At 40.2% G+C, this 19,754-nt stretch overlaps 1 protein-coding gene across 3 annotated transcripts in view; it reads right to left on the reverse strand.

Annotated features, from left to right (window-relative positions):
* Positions 1-6,824: 6,824 nt before the first annotated feature.
* Positions 6,825-19,754, reverse strand: part of LOC146492035 (gamma-aminobutyric acid receptor subunit gamma-3-like) — a 174,225-nt gene continuing 161,295 nt past the window's right edge. For 2 of the 3 annotated variants that reach the window (XM_085152663.1, XM_085152665.1), the window contains one exon: positions 6,825-17,698. In XM_085152663.1, the coding sequence (XP_085008789.1) occupies positions 17,417-17,698 (282 nt within the window). In that variant the 3' untranslated portion in view covers positions 6,825-17,416. The remainder of the gene's footprint in view (positions 17,699-19,754) is intronic. The other variant, XM_085152664.1, reaches the window with a different exon arrangement.

A 19,754-nucleotide genomic window follows, 5' to 3' on the forward strand; every position in this document is an offset into this window, starting at 1 on the left:
TAATGCAACAAGGGGAAACTCGTTGTGCTGCGGTCAACAAAAACTACGGCTACCCAGCCCTCCTCTCTGTCAAAATCAAACCAGTGAAAGACAGACTGACAACGCCCTCTTAATGTCACCGCTAGCACCCACGTGACTCCCGTTACACATCACCATAGCAACCAAACAAATGAAAACCCAGTGATCATTTAAATTCAATACATTTAATTATCACTCCTACAAGGAGAAACGAGCAAAAGATACAGGTAAGCAGATGTGTCATTGGATAATGGCAGGTCATCCTGAAACAATCAGAATCAGAATACTTTCTTAATCCCTAACGAAATTATGTGGGTTACAGTTCCTCCAAGAAGAAATGGTAAAAATAGTAACAGTAACAGACTAAACTCCAAACAATATATACAATAATATAATATTAATTAGTCAGTGTCAATTGTTGATTTGTCCTGTTCACATTGTATGACGAAGTATGATGTCTGTTTAGTAGCCGTTTGCATACTATGCATACTCTCTCCCTCTTCATATGTGTGTGTGTATGTGGGGGGGGGGGGGGGGGGGGGGCGCCAGAGGGGGTGTTCGCCCAGGGCGCCTAACAGGCTAGGACCGCCACTGCTGGTAAGACCAAACTGGAGATAAACAGAGAATAAATGTTTAGGTGATCATGACTATGAATCTTGTTTTGTATCTGCTGGAACTGTTGCTAGCAGTAAAATAAAATGACCAATACATCCAAGAACTAAAATTAAACCGCATTGTTGTTGTTCCATGAAATGTTTGTTTTACTCAAAGAATTATGTTGAAGAAATTGATTGCAATAAATGTCTGTGGTCTTTATCAGCAGTGGGTTAACAGATGATCCCAACAGATTTATGTTTTGATCAGAAACTGAGATATACAGTAACTTTATGCAACAACAACTGGAGCTATTTCAGTGAGACATCCCCAGGCTCAGATTCGTAACTGCGAGAAGCCAGACAAAAATAGGGTGCATTACAGTAGCCATTGGTACTCTGCTTTATAAGATGAAGCCCAAAACTCCTAACCCTTCCTCAATCTCCCACCCTCTTCTTTCTCCACCGCTGAGTTATAAACACTTCTGAAAGTCAGACAAACCAAGCCAAAAAACAGATTTCCCTCGAGTTTCCATTAATGAAAACCCTCACATGAGGCCCAAATGTTTTGCAGGTTTCCGGAGATACATTTGTTCGTGCACTGCATGCTTTTATCCCACTATCCAATTTGCAAGTGCAGTGAGACCATGCTTAGTCTCCATTTTTAATACTCCAAATACCAGACAGCTTTATTTGAGGAAACAAGATCTTTTAATCTCAAAATCACAAACATGAGACCTGCCCAGAGTGATGATTAAACTGCCACTTGTTTGCAAGGGGTTAATAGCCTTGATCAAACCAAAATTAATGGTGATGGTGTAAAGTGTTACCTTTCACTTTGACTTTCACATACCCTCTATTAATGATTAAATATTCTGTGCCAAGTTCAAACTAGTCTGTGCAGCTCCAGCTTTATGCTTTTTTCCATTCTAGCTGAAGTCCAGGCCAAACTGCGTTCCTTTTCACCTCAATACGAAACACGTAATATTTTCTCTGAATACGAGACGATTCTGTTTTTTATGGGACGGTTGGCAACTCTACTAACCTTATGAACAAAATAAAGTTCAGCATCCACATCATAGCACCCACCCAGCTTTATAGAAATTCCATCATGCTAGCTAGTACGCAGTACGGAAAAAGTCAGCATAACAAAAATAAACTCCACCTAAACTTGGTTTAAATCTGACCCAGATAGACTGCAGGTCATAACTTCTTACCTGAAGTTCAGTTCACCTGACACTCGGACCAGCGGCCGGCTCGGGTCTCTCCTCCTCCTGCCTCCCCTTTCTCTCATCCACCTGCTGGTCTCCACCACTTGCTAATGTTACTGAATCTGTGGAAGCTCCGCGATAGCCACCACACAAAGTAACGAGTAACGACCCTATCTAAATCCCAGTAACGACTAACACATTCCTGATTTTGGCATAATAACTAGTTACCGTGCTCGTTACCACAATAATTACGTAGTTACTGTAACGCGTTACTTAATAACGCGTTAGTCCCAACACTGATTGCAACAATAAAAAAATTAAAGCTGAGGATGGATACACTGTCTGTAAAGTTAGAAGACTAACTCAAGACTAGGGATGGGTATCGCTTAGGTTTTATCCGATACCGGTGCCAAACCGGTACTTTTGAAACGGTGCCGGTGCTTAAACGGTGCTCAAACCGGTGCTTAAAGAATGGAGAACACAAAATTGGTCCAAAAACCTCTCATGTTCAGCTGTTTTTTTGTAAAAAGATAACAATGTTTTTCTGCCTTTTCTGCAGCTATGGGGCATATATGGTATCACTCTTGGCTGGAAGCAGTGCTTAAACAATGGAAAAAACACAAACTTTGTCCAAAAACCTCTCATGTTTAACTGTTTTCCACTTTTTCTTTGGTCATTTTAGCCTTTTTGGCCAGGGTGAAGGGAGTATCTGCCATCAAACAAAAAGACAGCTGCATGTAGCTATGACAGTGTTTGCTAGTTCACCTTACGTGCATTAATATAATAACGTGGTTAGCCTATTCAACGTAAATTATACACGAACAACATTAAGCGACTCACGCAGAGAAGAACGGCTGCTGCTGCCATCATCATCCGTCATCATTTCTGCTACACTGGCAGGGCTAGGGGCCAGGACTCTCCTCTTCGGGTTTTTGGGGGATGTTGCTACTTCGGGTCCGATAACAGGCACCACACCCGCCGTAGATGTGCTCGATGTGAGGTCTCGCAGCAAGCTATCAAATACGGCGCATTTTTCGGCTTTTAAAAAAACACACTATGCGTCGCCAGGTGTTTCATCGGATTTGAGGTGTTACCTCCTTTGACTGTATCACAGTATCAGCTTAAAGCACTTGTTGCAGGCTGCTGAGTTTGCATCTTTTGCTGTGAAGTACAGCCAGACTTTTTACCGCTTTGCCTTGGGCATTTTTAATCTGTAGCTCTGCTCTAAAAGAACATACGTACCTGGGCCCGCCTACTATCCGGAAACGTAAAATGATTGGCTAGAATTCAAAGTGTATGACATCTCAGGAAAAAAAAGCACCGAAATAAAGCACCGAAATGTGCGCAGCTTTTCGGTCTGGTTAGTACTGTTTATGTCAGTATCCATGTTTATGGATACCGGTACCCATCCCTACTCAAGACTGAATTAGTTTTTTGATGCATATTAAACATAATACTATACATGATGTATACAGGGAAGTACATATGACTTTATGACTTCTGTTTCCTTCAGTTTCAAGGCAGGTTTATATATCGTCAGAAAACAAGGAATCTGTGTCCCGGGAAGAAAGACACCTGAGGTGACGCTTAAGTCTGAAAACACTGCATGGTTCAGTCACTGACTAGTTTGACTCTCTGATTGCGGACGATCAGAGAGTCAAATAATACGAAGATCATGGTGGAAAATCTATAAATGAAAAAAAAAACAACAACAACAAAGAGACTTAGCTAGCAAAGTCCTCCTATCAGCACCTTGAAAGTACACAAGTTAATGCACTTTTTAAAAATGACATTTTTCAGGGAGCTGCATGGCAATAAGTCTAGCAATAACTTAGCTAGCTCTGCTAGCTACTCTTTGACCTTAAGTTCCTGTCATCATGGTTAAAACAAGGATGTCATGATGCCAGAGCATCAAAACGGCTAAGCTAACTAAACCTACATCTACATCTAAACCTGCATCTTGACGGTATGGCCCTATAACTCTAAGCAAGAACTGGGGAAGACTAAACGAGGATGACTGGGGCGTTGCCAGCAAATGTTGTAGCTGTTACCAGACTGCATTTTGCTAGCTACATTACACTGGACCTAAATGTTGTGCTTTAGAACGGCAGCCATTTTGTTTTACAGGGCAGCCAATTTTCCTAATACATGTTGATAGAATCAGGAGGACTGTCTAACATTACATCTTCCAGTTTCAATCATTCAAAATTTTCTGATTTTTCTTATGGACCTCCTTAACTGTGTCTTGGTTCCCTGCATGCCATCCCATTAAAGAAAAATCTGGGAAAAGCAAGAACCATTAGCAAGAAATAACATAACCCATGTAAATGGTAAACTTCTCCTGATGTGCTCTCTTGCAAACACGGAATAATTTACAAATAATGCTCATTCATACTTGATATTCTACTTGTACCACTTTCACATACATATTACAGCTTGCTCTGCACTCCAAAGTGCGACTGAAGCCTTGTTCTTTTTCTGTTCTGCTAAGCAGCTCTTATTGCAGCCCGCAGTACAGTCTTTTCCATGCTGCAGCTGATGAATGAATATCTTGTTGAATTCATTTGATACTGTCACTGATCAGGACTCAATCAAAATTCAGTGTTGCATGACTGTATTGATGAATTCCCTCTAGACACTGACAAAGGAGATTGCTGACACAGATTTGTGATTCCCTTTGCTTTGATCATAAGTCATCTTCAGCATGAAAAACACAGATTTGGTTCATTACAGATTCATCATATCAAAAATGAGCAGCAGCAGCAGCCTTATTACTGACCATAAGAATTTCACATGCTGCTCCCTAAAATCAGCTAATGGCATCGTTGTTATTACCCCACAGCGTAATATCCCCACGTATCCCCACAGAAATACGTTATCCCCCCCATCTGGCTTATCCTGCGTTTTCTGCTGCTGGGGCAGTAAAATCAGATGGTTAAGGCAAAATGAAAATTGATAATCTCCCATGTCCAGATTTTTCCATTATCACTAGAAAGGATCACCCCATCATAAATTTGCAGCAGTGCTATTCCGACCAGCTGTCACTCTAATCAATTTTTCCACTTTCCTCCTTTCTTAACTGAAAATAAAACTTTAAAGTACCACCAAGATGGGGATGCAAAGGCTGTTACAATAATACTTTTAAGCATAATAAATATGACTTTGACCTGAGACAGAAAATTGGAGCTGTCTGTCCGTGTCGTGATGAAGAGCACTTATTGGTTCAGTGTTGCTCTGCAAATTCTTTTGAACTCTAAGAAAGGTAATGTCTAACAAGGTAAAGGATAAAAGAGTGAAGACAGGTCACAGGCAGTCTGCTAGCAGATGTGGTTAAGTAATAGTTTAAGTTATCTTAAAAAACCTTTACAGTCTTGAAAGATAAACATGAGGCTGTTCAGCAGATATCCAGAAATACCTGTGACAGAAAAATAGAAAAAAAGGAAGTAAAGACACAAGTAATGAACTTTCAAGTTTATAGAAGGTGAACTAAAAGAATTTAGTTTGGATTGCATAAAATTTTAGTCAGACTTGATAAACTTGCCAGTCTTCTGCAATTTGAGCTACAGTAGCTCGTCTAATGGATCACACCGCACAGCCAGCCTCCGCTCCCCACATGCATCAATCAGCCATGATCCCATTCGTAGTGCCGTCCATCCATTTATAATTCAGAAAAATCGCTGTTCCTCCCAGAGTATTGGCCAGATTTTAGTGAAATTTACACACAACAATCACCTTCACCCAAATTCTGCTCAAGGTCAGGGACACATTTATTGTTTTATGGGCAACAACTTGAAATAACATAATCTTTGTGTGTTTGAGTACAGTTGGGTACAGTTGCAGTTTTTGGTTCAAGATCAGAGGGATCTTAAACTAGAAGCACGCCTTTAATTGAATGCAAATTTTACTGTGTATTTGCTGTATGCCTTTCGCCACCTCGGCTTTATGAGAGTGATTATGTCTCAGCATCCTGTCTGAAATATGATTATTGGAGCTATAGTGGTTCTAATAGAAAGATCCCTGGTTGAAAGGAGACACAAATCGCTGGAAAGGTTGCGTCAGGAAGGACATCTTTTGTAATAATGTCCACCATCTGATGTGGCAACCCCCTGTGAATAAGGGAGCAGCCAAAAGAAACTTTATATGTGCCTTGCACAGCTGAATCAGAGACATGCAGCAAACCATAATGTTATAGACCCATTTTTGTAGCCACAAGGTAACCATTTAGCCTAAAGCTGTGTTTATAGTTTGCAGTGTAGCTAAACCCATTCACAGTGAAGACAGGTTGAGACTATGTGACAAAAACAATAGTCCCTGATTGACTTTTGTATGTTTGACTCAACAGGTCTCTTATCTTGAATTTCCGTATGTTTTCTTTTACGACAGCTGTTGGGTTTGCAAGACAATCATAATAATCATATTTATTGGCCAGCATTTGATAAACAATCAGTTTATCAAACCTTTCAGCTTACCAAACCAGCCATTTTTTGTGGCTTTAATAGTAAACGCTGTTTTCGAGATGTGGCACTGTCAGTCCATCTGTTATTAGTGCCTGCGTCACGTTGCCTGAAACAGGCACTGGAAATGCTACAAGACGCATCCAAGAATTCCCACAAGTGTGTGCTTCCAGCAACTGATGTTTTTCACCAGCAACAAAATGATTAATCTTCATTTAATATGACATTGTTATATTGGTAGAAATTGACCAGGCAGTCCAGGCTGACAAGTCACTTGCAGATACTCCCTTTTCATGGACCATAAGAGCAATATGTGTGAAGGCTATACACACACACACACACACACACACACACACACACACACACACACACGGAGTATTTATTCATATATCTGTCAGCCCTGCTCAGATCTGCTCAAGATAGAGTCATTGCTATGATCCCAAGTTATTATAGCCATCTACTCTACATACCGGTAGCATACCAGTGCCATCGTAAAATGGGATACCTGAAAAACATGCTCTGTATCTGTTTAATATGATGTTGTAGAAGGGTTAGCGGGAGGGGGTGGGTTTGACTCGGCGCACTACCCTCAGGATCGTTGATCGCTCCCTCCGTGAACCACCTCACGGCATGTGAAAACTGTAGTAAAAGTGGGACCTAGGCAATGATTCTGTGTGTGTGTGATGAGGAGAGATCAAAAGTGTAATTGGTTTAAATTATTTGCAGACTGCACTGCCCTGAGCTTTACCTCTCAGGCAACATCCGGGCTGCCCTGTGCACACAGTTGATGTTGTTAGTGGTTCATACTGCCTGAGGGAAAGATCTGAAAACATCACTCAGAGCTGAATAATACTAAAAGCTCCTCTTTATTTTCAAGTCATGGTTTAAGGAGTCATGTGGTGTGGCTTGTCTTTATGAGACAGTGCGCAGTCGGCTCAGTGCTTGTTAGCCTGTGAAAACTGACTGCTGATAGTGCAGTTTCCTACATTCAGAGTTAAATAATATTCCCAGTTCTTAAAGCAAGGTGATTTCTCAGATTTTGTCGTGATCTTATGGCACAGATCAAATGTCCATTGTAGTTATTCAATTTCATTGTTAATAATTTGCTAAATGTGTCTGTGTCGTTATCCTGGTTATGGTAGTCTGTGAAAAAAGGCAGAAGAAAAGAGGAGTAAAGGAAGCCATCTAGACATCAAGACATCATAAGCCACGCCCTCTGTTCAACGATGATCGGTCACAGTGGACATAGGCTGTGTCCCAATTCCTAAGCCGCATCCTTCGGAGGCCGCATTTGAAGGCTGATTACGTCATAGCCAGGCGACGAAGGCTGTCCCAATTCAAAGGCTGCTCCAAATGCATCCTTCACTTCCGACTATCGTTGAACAGAGGGCGTGGCTTATGACAGCCAACTATGATCCCTTACCAGGGGTTATCGTATCTTGTGTCGGGTGACCCCAATAGGTCACATGATAGGATGAGGCAAGGTCCCATGGTTTTAACCAAAACTTCTGCTGATAATGGCTCATGCCTTTTTTCAAACTTTGGCTCATGCCAAGAGGCACATGATTAGTTGTGGGTCAAAGACTCTCTTAAAGGACAACCCCCTCTAGGGTTTAAATATCTACAACTTGGTTTTAGAACTGAGGAAGCCTCTTGGATGAGAGGGGAAATGTCCTCATGAAACTTGAAGACTTCCAGTCGCTTTCCTTCCAATCTTACCACCAGTTATCAGATGCTCTGCCATAGGGACATGTGCAATGCTCCCACTGCACAGTCTGTCTTTACTGACTTTTTAAAGACTTAAAGAGGCTAAAATCTATTTTTCTTTGTTCTCCAGCTCTTTCAATTCAGAGTACTTTGTTTTGGGTTTTACTTGTTTGAAAAGGGCTTTTAAAAAAAGATTGATGTGTGTGATAAACCAAGAAACAAAATAAAAACATCTACAGCACTTGTTTTAGAAATTCTTTTAGCAAATTATGGAAATATTTTAGCTTCACCACATTATTCTTCATGCTAGAAATGACAACAACAACAACAAAAAAAGAAAGGTAGCAATTTTCCCCCTCTGCAGAGATGCTGAGGGTTATTAGCATTCTCATTTGAGCAATGGTAAGAAAGGTGTGATGCGCATTCAACCTGTTGTCATGCAAACTGGTTGGGTGTGCTCAGGAAAATAAAGACTGGGGGTTGAATTACACTTTAATGTAGCATAAAATAGTTCTGATTGGTCCTTGTGGACATCTGCTCTGCCAGCTGATTGCAGCGCTCAGCCCTCTCCTCGCAGAGCACTATGAGCAGGTGGGTGGGATGGTCTGCATACAAGACTAGGGGAAAAATCAAACACAGAGGGGGACGACATCATACCTTAACTTGTTGTTTTCGAACACCCTCTCCTCCACACACACTCACTCACGTGCACTCACACATACACACAGGTACGCGCATACAGTCACTCACGTGCTCGTGCATATACACACACAAACACAGAGTTTGCAGCACACCATGGGGGTTTTATGATGGGGTCACTTCTATAAAGCTGACTGTAACAAACAAAGAAGTGGAAGATCTGCAGAGGGACACCGGCCTTGCACGTCTACCCTTCTAGAAGATGCATGCTTAAATAAAGATGAATAAAGGTTTTGTGAAATGACTACTGGGTCCGGTGCCGTCTTTGGATGCCTGAGGAATAAAAAGAACGGGGTGAAACTGATTTCGGAACAATAAAGTCATTTATAAAATGCTCGACAAACCCTAACATTATGGCTAACTGCTGTGTTCAGTGTAGCCAACAAACAATGATCCGCCACTTAGTGGAAGGAGTGAAATTGGACAAGCTTTCCTTGGTGTTTTTTCAACACAAAATCCATCGCAGCAGCCAGTCGATTTTTGTGAAAACTTTTTTTTTTAATGTTTTAATTTCCTTGTTTTCTGTTGACTTTCACTAGTTAGCTAACATAAACCAATGTAGGACAAAGAAATAACCCAACTGAGTGATGTCATATGTGCTTAGATGAAATGGCACTGAGCTTGCTATAAAAACTGTAACTTAAAACACTTATTTTTTTAAATGTAGCTCCACAGACACGTTGACACTGTCTCTGTGACTTAACTGATTAATAATAACACACAAAGAGCCAATAAGTTGACAGTATTGTATTAATAACCAAATAGTTTGTATAGTGTTATTTTCCTTTGTCCTTACCTACTTGCTGTACAATCCTTACTCCTCAGATTACTTCCTGTCACATGAGGTTGGTTCCTCATGTGGATTTGTTTTTTGCCCCCCCTATTTTCCCACCTTGATTGAGTTCACCTGTGGCTTATTATCCGTTTCTCTGGCTTTTGAGCTTTAGTTACATGTCAGCTACTGGGTTAATTTTGCTGTTAGGATAACTAAGTGCATTGATAGCAGCAACAGTGCTTACTTACTGAGTTTTACAATGTCGGCAATGTTAGTTTCTTCTCTTAACAGTTGTTCATATATTAGAAGCACAATGCGACATGACGGTGGTAGAAGAAAAGAACAACTCCTTTCCTTAGTCTGCCTCTTCACTCCTAATCTCTGACCCACATCCAGTCTGGCTGCTACACCCTCCCACACAACTCCATGTGGAGTCACGCTTGTGCCTACTGAAAGATTTCTTAATTAAGAGGTAGGGGTATGTCGTTACGTTTCTGTGACAAAAATGGTAACTTGCACTCAGTGTGTTTGGTGATTTGTACTGCTATCAGATGGATGTACTGGGATCATGTCCATCCCTTGTTACACAGGATTCATATTCTGAAAAAATGCTTAATATTTTAAAACCCTTTTTAAAACCCTTTTCCTTTTATTTTTTAAACAATGCTGAAATAATTGCACCGAACTTTGGTAAACGTGTTTAGCTAGCGTTAGCAGTGCCAAATGTTCCTTCTGTTTCCGAGTCCTGCATTGTGTTTACAATAGGTTCCTCTGGTTATCTTCAAGATTTGGTTAAGTTTACCTACCTCCTCTTTATGGCACTTTCTGTTTCTGTGGCAGACCCAGTTTTTTATCCGTGTTTTGGTGTTGTTCCTTTAGCATAACCTGACCAGTCACATTGAGCATTCAGTTAGCATTAGCCATTTGAGTTAGCTAGTGTTATTAGCAAACCAACATGAGTAACCTAAATTTGTAGGATCTAGTAGGAAATCTATCTATTATCTATAGATAATATATTATATTATACAAACTAATAAAGAAAATGTTTTTAATGTTTACCATTTGTTCCAGAAAAGAATTTTATACAAATAAAAGCATTTCTTTTTTCTTTTTCTTTACACATTACAAAGCTAAACATCACAACAATGTGATTGGTCAGACGCAATGTTGACAAACATAATTATGATGATGTAGGAAAAACACCAACAGCCACAAATCCTACATCTGTGCGCCACAAACGCTGGTTTATTTTCCTGTGACGAACACACTCTCATATCATATCACAGACACACACACACAAATACACAAACACAGTAGTGCTATTAATGCACACACACTGAACTACTAAAAGGACTCCCTCCTCACTTAGGCAGCCATGTGGTCACGCACGAACATTTTACCTTATGAAAGTACAGTATGCGAACATGCGCATATTCCCTACAGTAGGTTTTCTTACAAGGCGTGTCAGCTCCTCTTTCAAGCAAAGCTGTCATTTCACAGGCATGAACAAATTCACGAGTTAAATTCACACACACGTACTCTGACAGCTCAGTTTTACACTGTACTGGGGTTTTCTTTCTCCGCATTCACTGCAGCGCAAGCATGCCATCCTGCCTTTTGCACCGCGTAGGTGGCAGGAGCTTCTTCCAGTTTTTGCGGTGGTGGAGCTATGCTGGAACAGCCACCCTTTGACTCCACTTATTTATCTGTCTCTCGCTTGTACTCTGTTCATGCCGCTTGCTTCAAACTAGGTCACCAAACTCAGGGTAAAGCAGTGACATGCTCATGCATCTGTCACTGGATATCAGTGGTATCATTGTTATTAGGCAAGCAGACTGCCTCAAGACAGTTTTAAATCATTCTTTGTACAGAGACGTCCTAATTTGTGAATTTACCAATCAGAACATTGGATTAAAAGTCTATAAAACCAATAAATGTGCACTAGCCAAATACATTTTCTGTAAATTTGGAACTTAGTAGTCATTTCAAGGTTAAAGATAATACCACCAAGAGCTTAATCAAATGAAACCTTAGGTGAATCTTCTCTTTAACCATATTTGTGGATAAGAAATTTCTTCACCAGAGGACTCAAAGGATTTATTATTAAGAATTCTTCGTATTGTTTCCTGCTTTTAACACATCAACTCTGAGGACAAAATGTTCACTTGCTCCCTATCCCACCCAATAACAGGTGTGATGGTGAAGAGATAATCAGTTGTATTCATTGTCACTGTCAGTGGTCATAATGTTAAGTCTGATTGCTATATTTTACCCCTTTAGAAAGGAAGTCTTAGAAATACATATGCAGCAGGATCAGTCACAAACTCTCTGAGTTCTTAGCTCTTACTTGTCACCGTGTGCATGCACAACATGTAATTAAATCAGGTCCTTTGTCTTGATTGAGCCTACAGACTGCAGCCTCAGAAAACAACGAGTCTAATGATTTGCTGCTCTCTTCAACGGTTTTGGTAGACTTGTGTCCACTGCAGCCTCAACCTTAATGTTCTAGACTGACAGGACTGGAACCTAACATGGTCTTTCCCCCTTAGGGTTGGAGGAGCCATAAAGACTTGGTTGTCAGTCCGCAGGGCAAATGATTCATCCTTTTTGCCAAAACTGCTGGCATTTCACAGGTGTCTTTTGGCGTGGGTGGCATGATGTGCCAGGTCATGACAATAGTATGACCTAAGCCTCAATATGAGAGCTTTTAAAGGACTACTTGAAATGCCCTTAGTGAGTGTCATGTTACATGTTGAAGGTTAGTGTCGTGAATGGGTGCATTTTAACCTAGAGCACAGTCTTTTCCTAAACCAAAGTGTTTTTGGAGCCTAAACTCAGCCAGTGATTGAAACTGAAAGTAAAGAGCCAGTGCTGGTGACACCAATTAAAGAGTTGTTAAAGAGTTAAACAAGGTGTTAGTGAGACACAGTCATGTCTTCTGGTTGACAAACCTCTTCCTCCAACGCCAACTTTGCAAGCCTCACATATTGTCCCTAAAGTACTTTCTTTCAATATTGCTATTAAAATACTATTATAACACTATTTTACAGTAACTTTCCAGTTAGCTTGAAGCGGCTGCACATTCTCCTCCTAACCTTTTCATCGACAAGTTGTTTCCATTTGCAAATTGTTATCACCAGCAGATTTTTTGCACCTTTCTGCATAAACTCTAGAGGTTGTATATGACACTCTAGGAAGGTCAGGAGTGTTGAAATCACTCAGACCAGCCTGTCTGACACTAGCAGGCATGCCTCGGTCAAAGTCACCGAGGTTGTGATCACGGGGTGAGGCTTATTTGGAGCTCTACAAATAAAGCAAATTTGAACTGACAATTTTTGGCAAATTCGGGTCAAAAGAGTTGTGCATCTGTAGCTTTTATGACCTCAATCTTAGTGTATTGTGGCACTATGGTCATCTACAGTCTCTGAATTGGCTTTGACACATGGTCAAACATTTGATAATGGTATCAATAATCCATCTTCTTCAGATCTTTGGGAACTGGGAGCAAAGTGACATGGCATTGAAGTCCAGTGAAAGGATAGTAGGAAGCATATAGAGTAGATCCCCTTTTGCGTACAAAAGTAAACCCCCAGTGATGGAAATTCACCTAGGAAAAATTGCAGTTGTTGTCTTTTTACAGTTCCAAACCCTCTCAACTGTTTTGCTTGACACCTTCCAGCAATTTACCAGAGGCTTGCTGTAACACACAACTTTTTTTCCCGACTAACCACTAAGCAACACTCTTAAAAACTTTCACACAAAAAGACATCACAGTAGCACTTGACCAAAACGTTATTTATTAATATAAGCAATGTACCACGCACTAGAAAAAAGATATCTATTTCACTCCAGAGTCAGTTTTCATAAAATATTTCCCCTTGGAGTGCTGATCCAAGAGCAGAGTGGCTTTTTAAAAAATCCTACAGCCCCGCCCGACTCCTCAGAGATCTCACTGACAATCACAACAAACTTGGTGAGCAGGGCAAAAAGGGAAGTGATTTCTTTGACACCTTTTCTGTGCCAATGACTCTTCACTTTTCACACGAGCTGGGAAATTTTAATGGGGTTGATGAGGTCTCTGGGAGAGGCTCATGAGCGACTTCATTATGCTCGCCAGTGCTGATCCTGGGTTAGTACTCTGATTGCAAAGAGGCTTTATAAACACAGGTCCCAGTCAACTGAAACACACAGGTGGTTTTTGTTAAGACGTAGAAAATAGTGATATTTGATTTTATTGAAGTATCTACATGGACTAAGACACTTATAAAGTGTAGTAGAAATATCAGAGGTGAGGAGAGTTTACTGCGGTGTTGCCCAAGCTCTGGTCAATTCAGTCAGTTCTTACACAGTTAGTTACATTGATTGATGTCTGTGAAGGTTCTCAGTCATGCAGGTCATCGTAGTCAAAGGCCACCATTTAACCGTAGTCAAAGGTTAAATGGTGGAAAATCCCAGATTTAAGCCCAGTGGGAGTGTCCCCCCAAGAGGGTCCATGTGCCTCTTGGGGGGACACCCCCACTGGGCTTAAATCTGGGATTTTCCACCACCATTTGACTTTAGAACTGAAAAAGCTTCTCAGATGAGAGGTGAAATGACTTCAAGCTACTTAAAGAAGTCCAGACGCTTTTCTTTCCAAGCTCCTTAGACTACATAGATCCATCAACTACTAATGGTGTGTCACCATTTCTTTTGAGCTAATGTATTAACCACTTAATACTCACCTGGTTACCTGTGAGCCTTAGGGGTAGGGATAATGTCCACCCCCTTGTATGCTCTAGTTCTGAAAAATGTACCTATTTAGTGTGCTGCTACAGGAAAATGTAACTATAACCCTAACCCTAGACCATTTGATGGTAAATGGTAGCTCCAATAGGAAAAAATTCTATGGAAATTATCCCATGAGATGGTAGAGGTTAAGGGTTTAACTATTGCAAGGTCATTGGCGTTCCTTCTAGGGTTAGGGTTACAGTTCCTTTTTGTAGAAAGTTGAACTGTTTGAAAATCCAAATGATAAATCTTTTATAAGGAAAAGTGTAATGCCTCTATATATGAGACGTCATTTGAAATATAACATTTCCTAGTTTTTGAAAATGTCCATACATTTTTTTTCATGGGCTAAAATCAAAATTCCAAAGCCTCGATGGTTTGCCAATGACCTGGTGAACATTAAAGAAGTTAAATAAGCAGAATAAGATGTGGCCCACAGCTAATTGGTTGTTCTGTTGTTTTGTCCAGCAACCTTGAGGCTATTTGATTTTTACTTAAAAACCTCTGGACAGGACACAAATGGCTCTTGGAGGCCTCATAAATAAAATATGTGGGATCCTTAAATATAAACTCATCTAAGCTGCTCGAACTGACTGAACTGAAACCAGATTGACTCTGGCCTTGCTACTGGCCTAACATACATTCCATATATACCTGTATGAAAATAGAAACATTAATTAGATACAACTTACATAAAAGCTTTTCTCTGAACATACAAATACCAGGGAAAAAGTGTGTGTGTTGGGAAGGAGAGAGGAAAAGGGCTGATTGTTCTACAAAGCCAAACAACTGCAAAAAACACCTTACAGTAAACAAAAGCATGTCTGAAATGCCACTGGCCCAGTCCAACGTGTGTGTCTGCACGCCTCCACATATGGCATCAATTTTGTTTGAGGAGGTGATGTGGGACTCCATTTAGAGTCATGAAAAAGAATCTTGTATCATCCATTTTTCAACACTGTCCAATGTAGCATCTGTGTGTGTGTTTTTGTGTGTGTGTGCATTTGTGTATGTGATATCACAATATGTAAAACCTATTTTACAGTACCTGGGATCATTTCCACCTGGGCACAGGACGATGTGCCTTAAGGGCCTGGCAGGACATCAGAGATTCCTTTCAATTTTTGACTGAAAATAAAAAGTAAGCAAAACTGAAGCTTTCATCAGGGCTTCAATTTAATACACTCAAGCTATACTTCTGAAACTGAATGGGCCAGGTGCAGCATATATGCATTTCTTCAGGGTTTAAGGGGCTTGTGGCCAAATTGAAAATGTTTAACTATTTTCATGGTGGCACAACAATTTGTCTTTACTCAGGCCTATATCATTTGTAGCTTATAATTTTTCGGGGGAGGGACGGGGGGGGGACTGTGTTCAACATTGAACTTGAACCAATCATAGTGGCCCTTGGCTAGCTTTTATATACAGTGTATATTCTCATTTCGGTATGCCAAATGTTAAACTGTATTTAACAACTGTCAAATCAGAAAAAAACAAAAAGACTAAAGTTTGTTTAATAGCTCTACGTAAAACTTGCTAACTAGTTACTGTTTAACCTAAAGAGTAAAAGTGCTAACTTATGTCTTTAGTTGCCAAAGAATTTACAAGTCCAAAAACTGTAAGTTTTACAGGTCCTGGCAGATATCCCTTTAGGCAGATCTGGATGCTTCTCCCAAGTTTCAATGTTTGTATCAGGCTTGCTAGCTACTGGCTGCTAATTTCACATTCAGGCATTAATTAATCTCCTCAATGAACTCTTGGCAAAGAAAGCCATGCTATTCATTCTCTAAAGTAAGTGTTCCTGAAAGAAGCACAAGTAAATTGTTGGATAATAAAAATAAGGAGGGATAATGTCATTCAGGGAAAAAGGCCAGTTAATATTTTGTTACTCTATTTCAGTTATAAATTATATACATAGAACCTATATAGACAAAAGGTAAATGCATTAAATTCATTTTGCTTTTACTAGAATAACGATAAATTTGGAATTAAAACCTCTCTCTAAAATAAACCCACAAGCCCCAAATGAAGTCTTCTACCAGTAAACTAAATAAAGAGCTAAATAAAGACCATTATTTGAGAATATAAAGTACAATTTTGGAAATATCCAATTTTTCCTTTAAGCATAAGTAATGCATAAATTATATTAAAAATCTCAAAGTCTATTTAAGTAAGAAACAAAACCCTTTGTTTTAAACTGATGTGTTCTTGGAAAAAAGCAGCAGTACTCCAACCCCAATCTGTTTACTGCAACATACAAAATATGCCCAGGTAGTTTTAGATCAGTCTGCAGACATTATGCAGTTTTTATATAGTTGTTGTGTGCGAATATAGCCCAGCATTCATTAAAAACTCCCAAATCTTCTTGGCATGTACTGTAAACGGCATGTTCAAACAAAATAGTCATGTTCAACAAAACAGTCACTGACTCAATAAATAAGATTTTACCATACAACCACTGCCCCTGGCTTGAACCCATATTTAACAAGTAACAGCTGATGTGACCTGCTGTGAAAGAACAACTAATTCCAATAAGAAGAAGAACAAGAAAACAACTATGCTCAAAAAGGGAACTAATTCTAGGGTACAACTAAAACTAATGTGCTACGAAATGAATGGTGAGCGTTGGTTTTTAAACATCTCCAGTGGTGAGAACTGTGTTCTGGGTTTGTTTCATCAAAGACTAAACAGCTCAGCATGCGGCGGTGTGATGGATGAGGTAATAAAGATAATGAAGGGAACTCTGAAGCTGCTTCTCTCGGTGCCGCACCCTTTCTAAAGAAGGCACTATGGGTGCTTCGCCATCTCCACGACCAAGAGTCAGCTCTGCAACCCCTGTTCCCAAATGTCTCTGAAGTCACAGCTGTCTGTTGTTTGGTTTCTGAGAGAGTCATAAGTGGGACTCATCCATTCAAGTTAATGCTGGCGGCTTGTTATTCTACTGCTGAGCGATTTATTCACGGTGGAGTGGCACTGCTCAAAGTATCATGGCCTTTACACTGTGCACCCGAGCACACATGTATTTTTGAATACGTCATATCACTCCAGAGGCAGCATGTCCCTCACAAGTCCCACACAGCAGATCCACCTCATTTCTTCCCCTACGTTTAGCACTGACCTCAAATCACAAGCCGTGGTGCAAAGTGCCGCGGGCTGTTTCAGCAGTGCCCACACATCACGGCTTGAGACAGACTAGAGGTAGAGGTAGCTGACCCAGTACACAATGTTAAAGAGCAAGAACGAGGTGGGGAAGAAAACCCGGGAGTAGGCATCCAGCTCACGGATGTTGACGTGGATTCGTCCTTTCCTCCAGCCGCCTTCTTTACACTCCTCATAGCAGCAGAAGAAGCTCTTGCAGTCCTTTCCATCCAGGCACTCGTGCAGACAACTGTCATCATAGTCATGCCAGAACAAGGAGTTGCCCATGGGCATCATAGGCCGAGGGGTGGGACCCATGTTGAAAGACGAGTAGGCCTAGGATAAAAACGGAGAGAGAGAATAGGTGAATTAATTAAGACTTACGTAATCTATTCCCGAAGCAATGACTGTCACATCAAAATTACAAGCCACAGCTAGGCATAGAAAGTCCAGATCATCAATGCGGCTAGCAATCTTAGGCTTTAGTTAGTCAACAAGTGTACCTGATGTTCGGCTTCTAATCTCAGTGCTAGTCCAGGTCCAACATCAACAGCCAATTTGTGATCTAGCTTACATCATTTTTGGGGGGCGGGGTCACACAACTCCATAATTCAGAGACATTTTAGAGGTACTTGAAGACATTTTTTGACACTAATATAAAAGTAGGATGGCAGTGTCTTTGCAATAAGCAAAACTGATGGTTACCTAGTGATTACAATTTTTCACATTCAGTGACCAACTGCAAGTAGTTGCGGCAGCCAAATTTTAATCAAAATGCAATTGCACAGGTTGCCTGGTGAGAGACAACCTGTCTCCACACAATCACAGTCAGACTAAGACTGACAGAATGGCAAAGGTTGGCATATAATTGACTACTAATGTATAAACATATACAGATTGTCAACATGCTGCAATCAGTTGGTCAGTCTATGCTGATGAATGTTAAGTGCATTAATAGACTGTGGTTAGCCCAGTCCACAGGTTGCCAAGCTCCTGTGTTATTTTTCTGTTAAAAGTTTGTCCACTAGCAACTATGTCACTATATGTGGAGAGATTTCTGAATATCTTTTTCAAATCTATGAGGTTCAGGCTGGACTCTGAAGAAGTAGTAAATGTGACTTTCTGTTTAATGTTGATTTCTGAGTATACAGACAGCAACAAATTTGTGATAAACAGATACTTTCTTGTAACTGCCAACTTGACCTTATTGCCATTTTATCATTGTCTTGAGGCACCAAACATACTTAGAAGACAACAGCTAACTGCAAGTATTTGCAAACCTTGTCACCCAAGATTATAAATTCATTGCATAAAGGGCTCCAACCACCTGTAACTGTAGCATTACACATATCTAGCTATGTTGCAAGCCTTTCTTTTTCTTTTAGGTGGTTAGTGAATGTTAGTAATTTTATGTCTTTATGCTAAAAATTGCAAAAACGAATGCTAAAATTACATTCTTCTTTCCACTTAAATACTTTAGGTTCAAAACTATTTCACATTTTGCCACGAGCCTGGGCTACTTCTTTGTAGGTCACCAACTATAGTCAAACGAAGCAGATACTGACGTATATTATCATCATTAGCCTAATAAGCTAGTTGCACGACATAACAAGAAGTCTCGAGCACTACCACTTCATAAAAAGCTCCATTGTTCAGATGATTGCTAATATTTTCAAGCAGTGACCTTTTTGTTATATTGCACTATATTTCATTAAAGTATTAAAGGAGAAATTGTGCCTTCAGTAAATTACCACACTCTGTATGATTTATCATTTCTCCAAAATAGAAAGATTATAAAGACACAAAGCCATGGCATATATTTATTGATGTGTTTGAGTGCTTAAAAACTCATATTTCAGTACCAACAATAACATTTTGTGTAATCAATTTCTAACAGCACAAGGATTTCTGGGATGTTGAAATTAATGACAGTGTTCAATCATATTGTAAACCAAACAAGCTGATTTACAAAAGTACAAATGGCTAAGAATTATGTTTTGTTATTTTTTCATCTTTCACATAATGCAGCTGTAGAAAGAATTTTTGAGACCCCATTGCCAAATAAGTACCTCCTGAGAAAATTTGTTACATGACTCTCTCCCTGATGTTTATGAAATCATGCGAGACCAACTAATTGGGTTAAAATCTTTTTTAAAAGGTTTCCCGTCCTCCACTACTCTGTTGAAGGAAGGGTGGTAGGCGAAAGAGAGGAATTGTTAGATGTGTCGTGTGGAGTAAGAGATTTGACGGAGTGGGCAGTACAAGGGAAGGACACGAATGGTAGTGATTTGGGAGGGGGGGGGGCTTCCCCACAGACAGAGCGGGCCAGAATACAGTGAAGAGTCAGAGATGCAGAGGAGGGGACTGTATGTAACACAACTTAATTATTCAG

The sequence above is a fragment of the Neolamprologus multifasciatus genome, chromosome 23 (genome assembly GCF_963576455.1).
Source record: "Neolamprologus multifasciatus chromosome 23, fNeoMul1.2, whole genome shotgun sequence".
In the NCBI taxonomy this organism is placed as follows: domain Eukaryota; kingdom Metazoa; phylum Chordata; class Actinopteri; order Cichliformes; family Cichlidae; genus Neolamprologus; species Neolamprologus multifasciatus.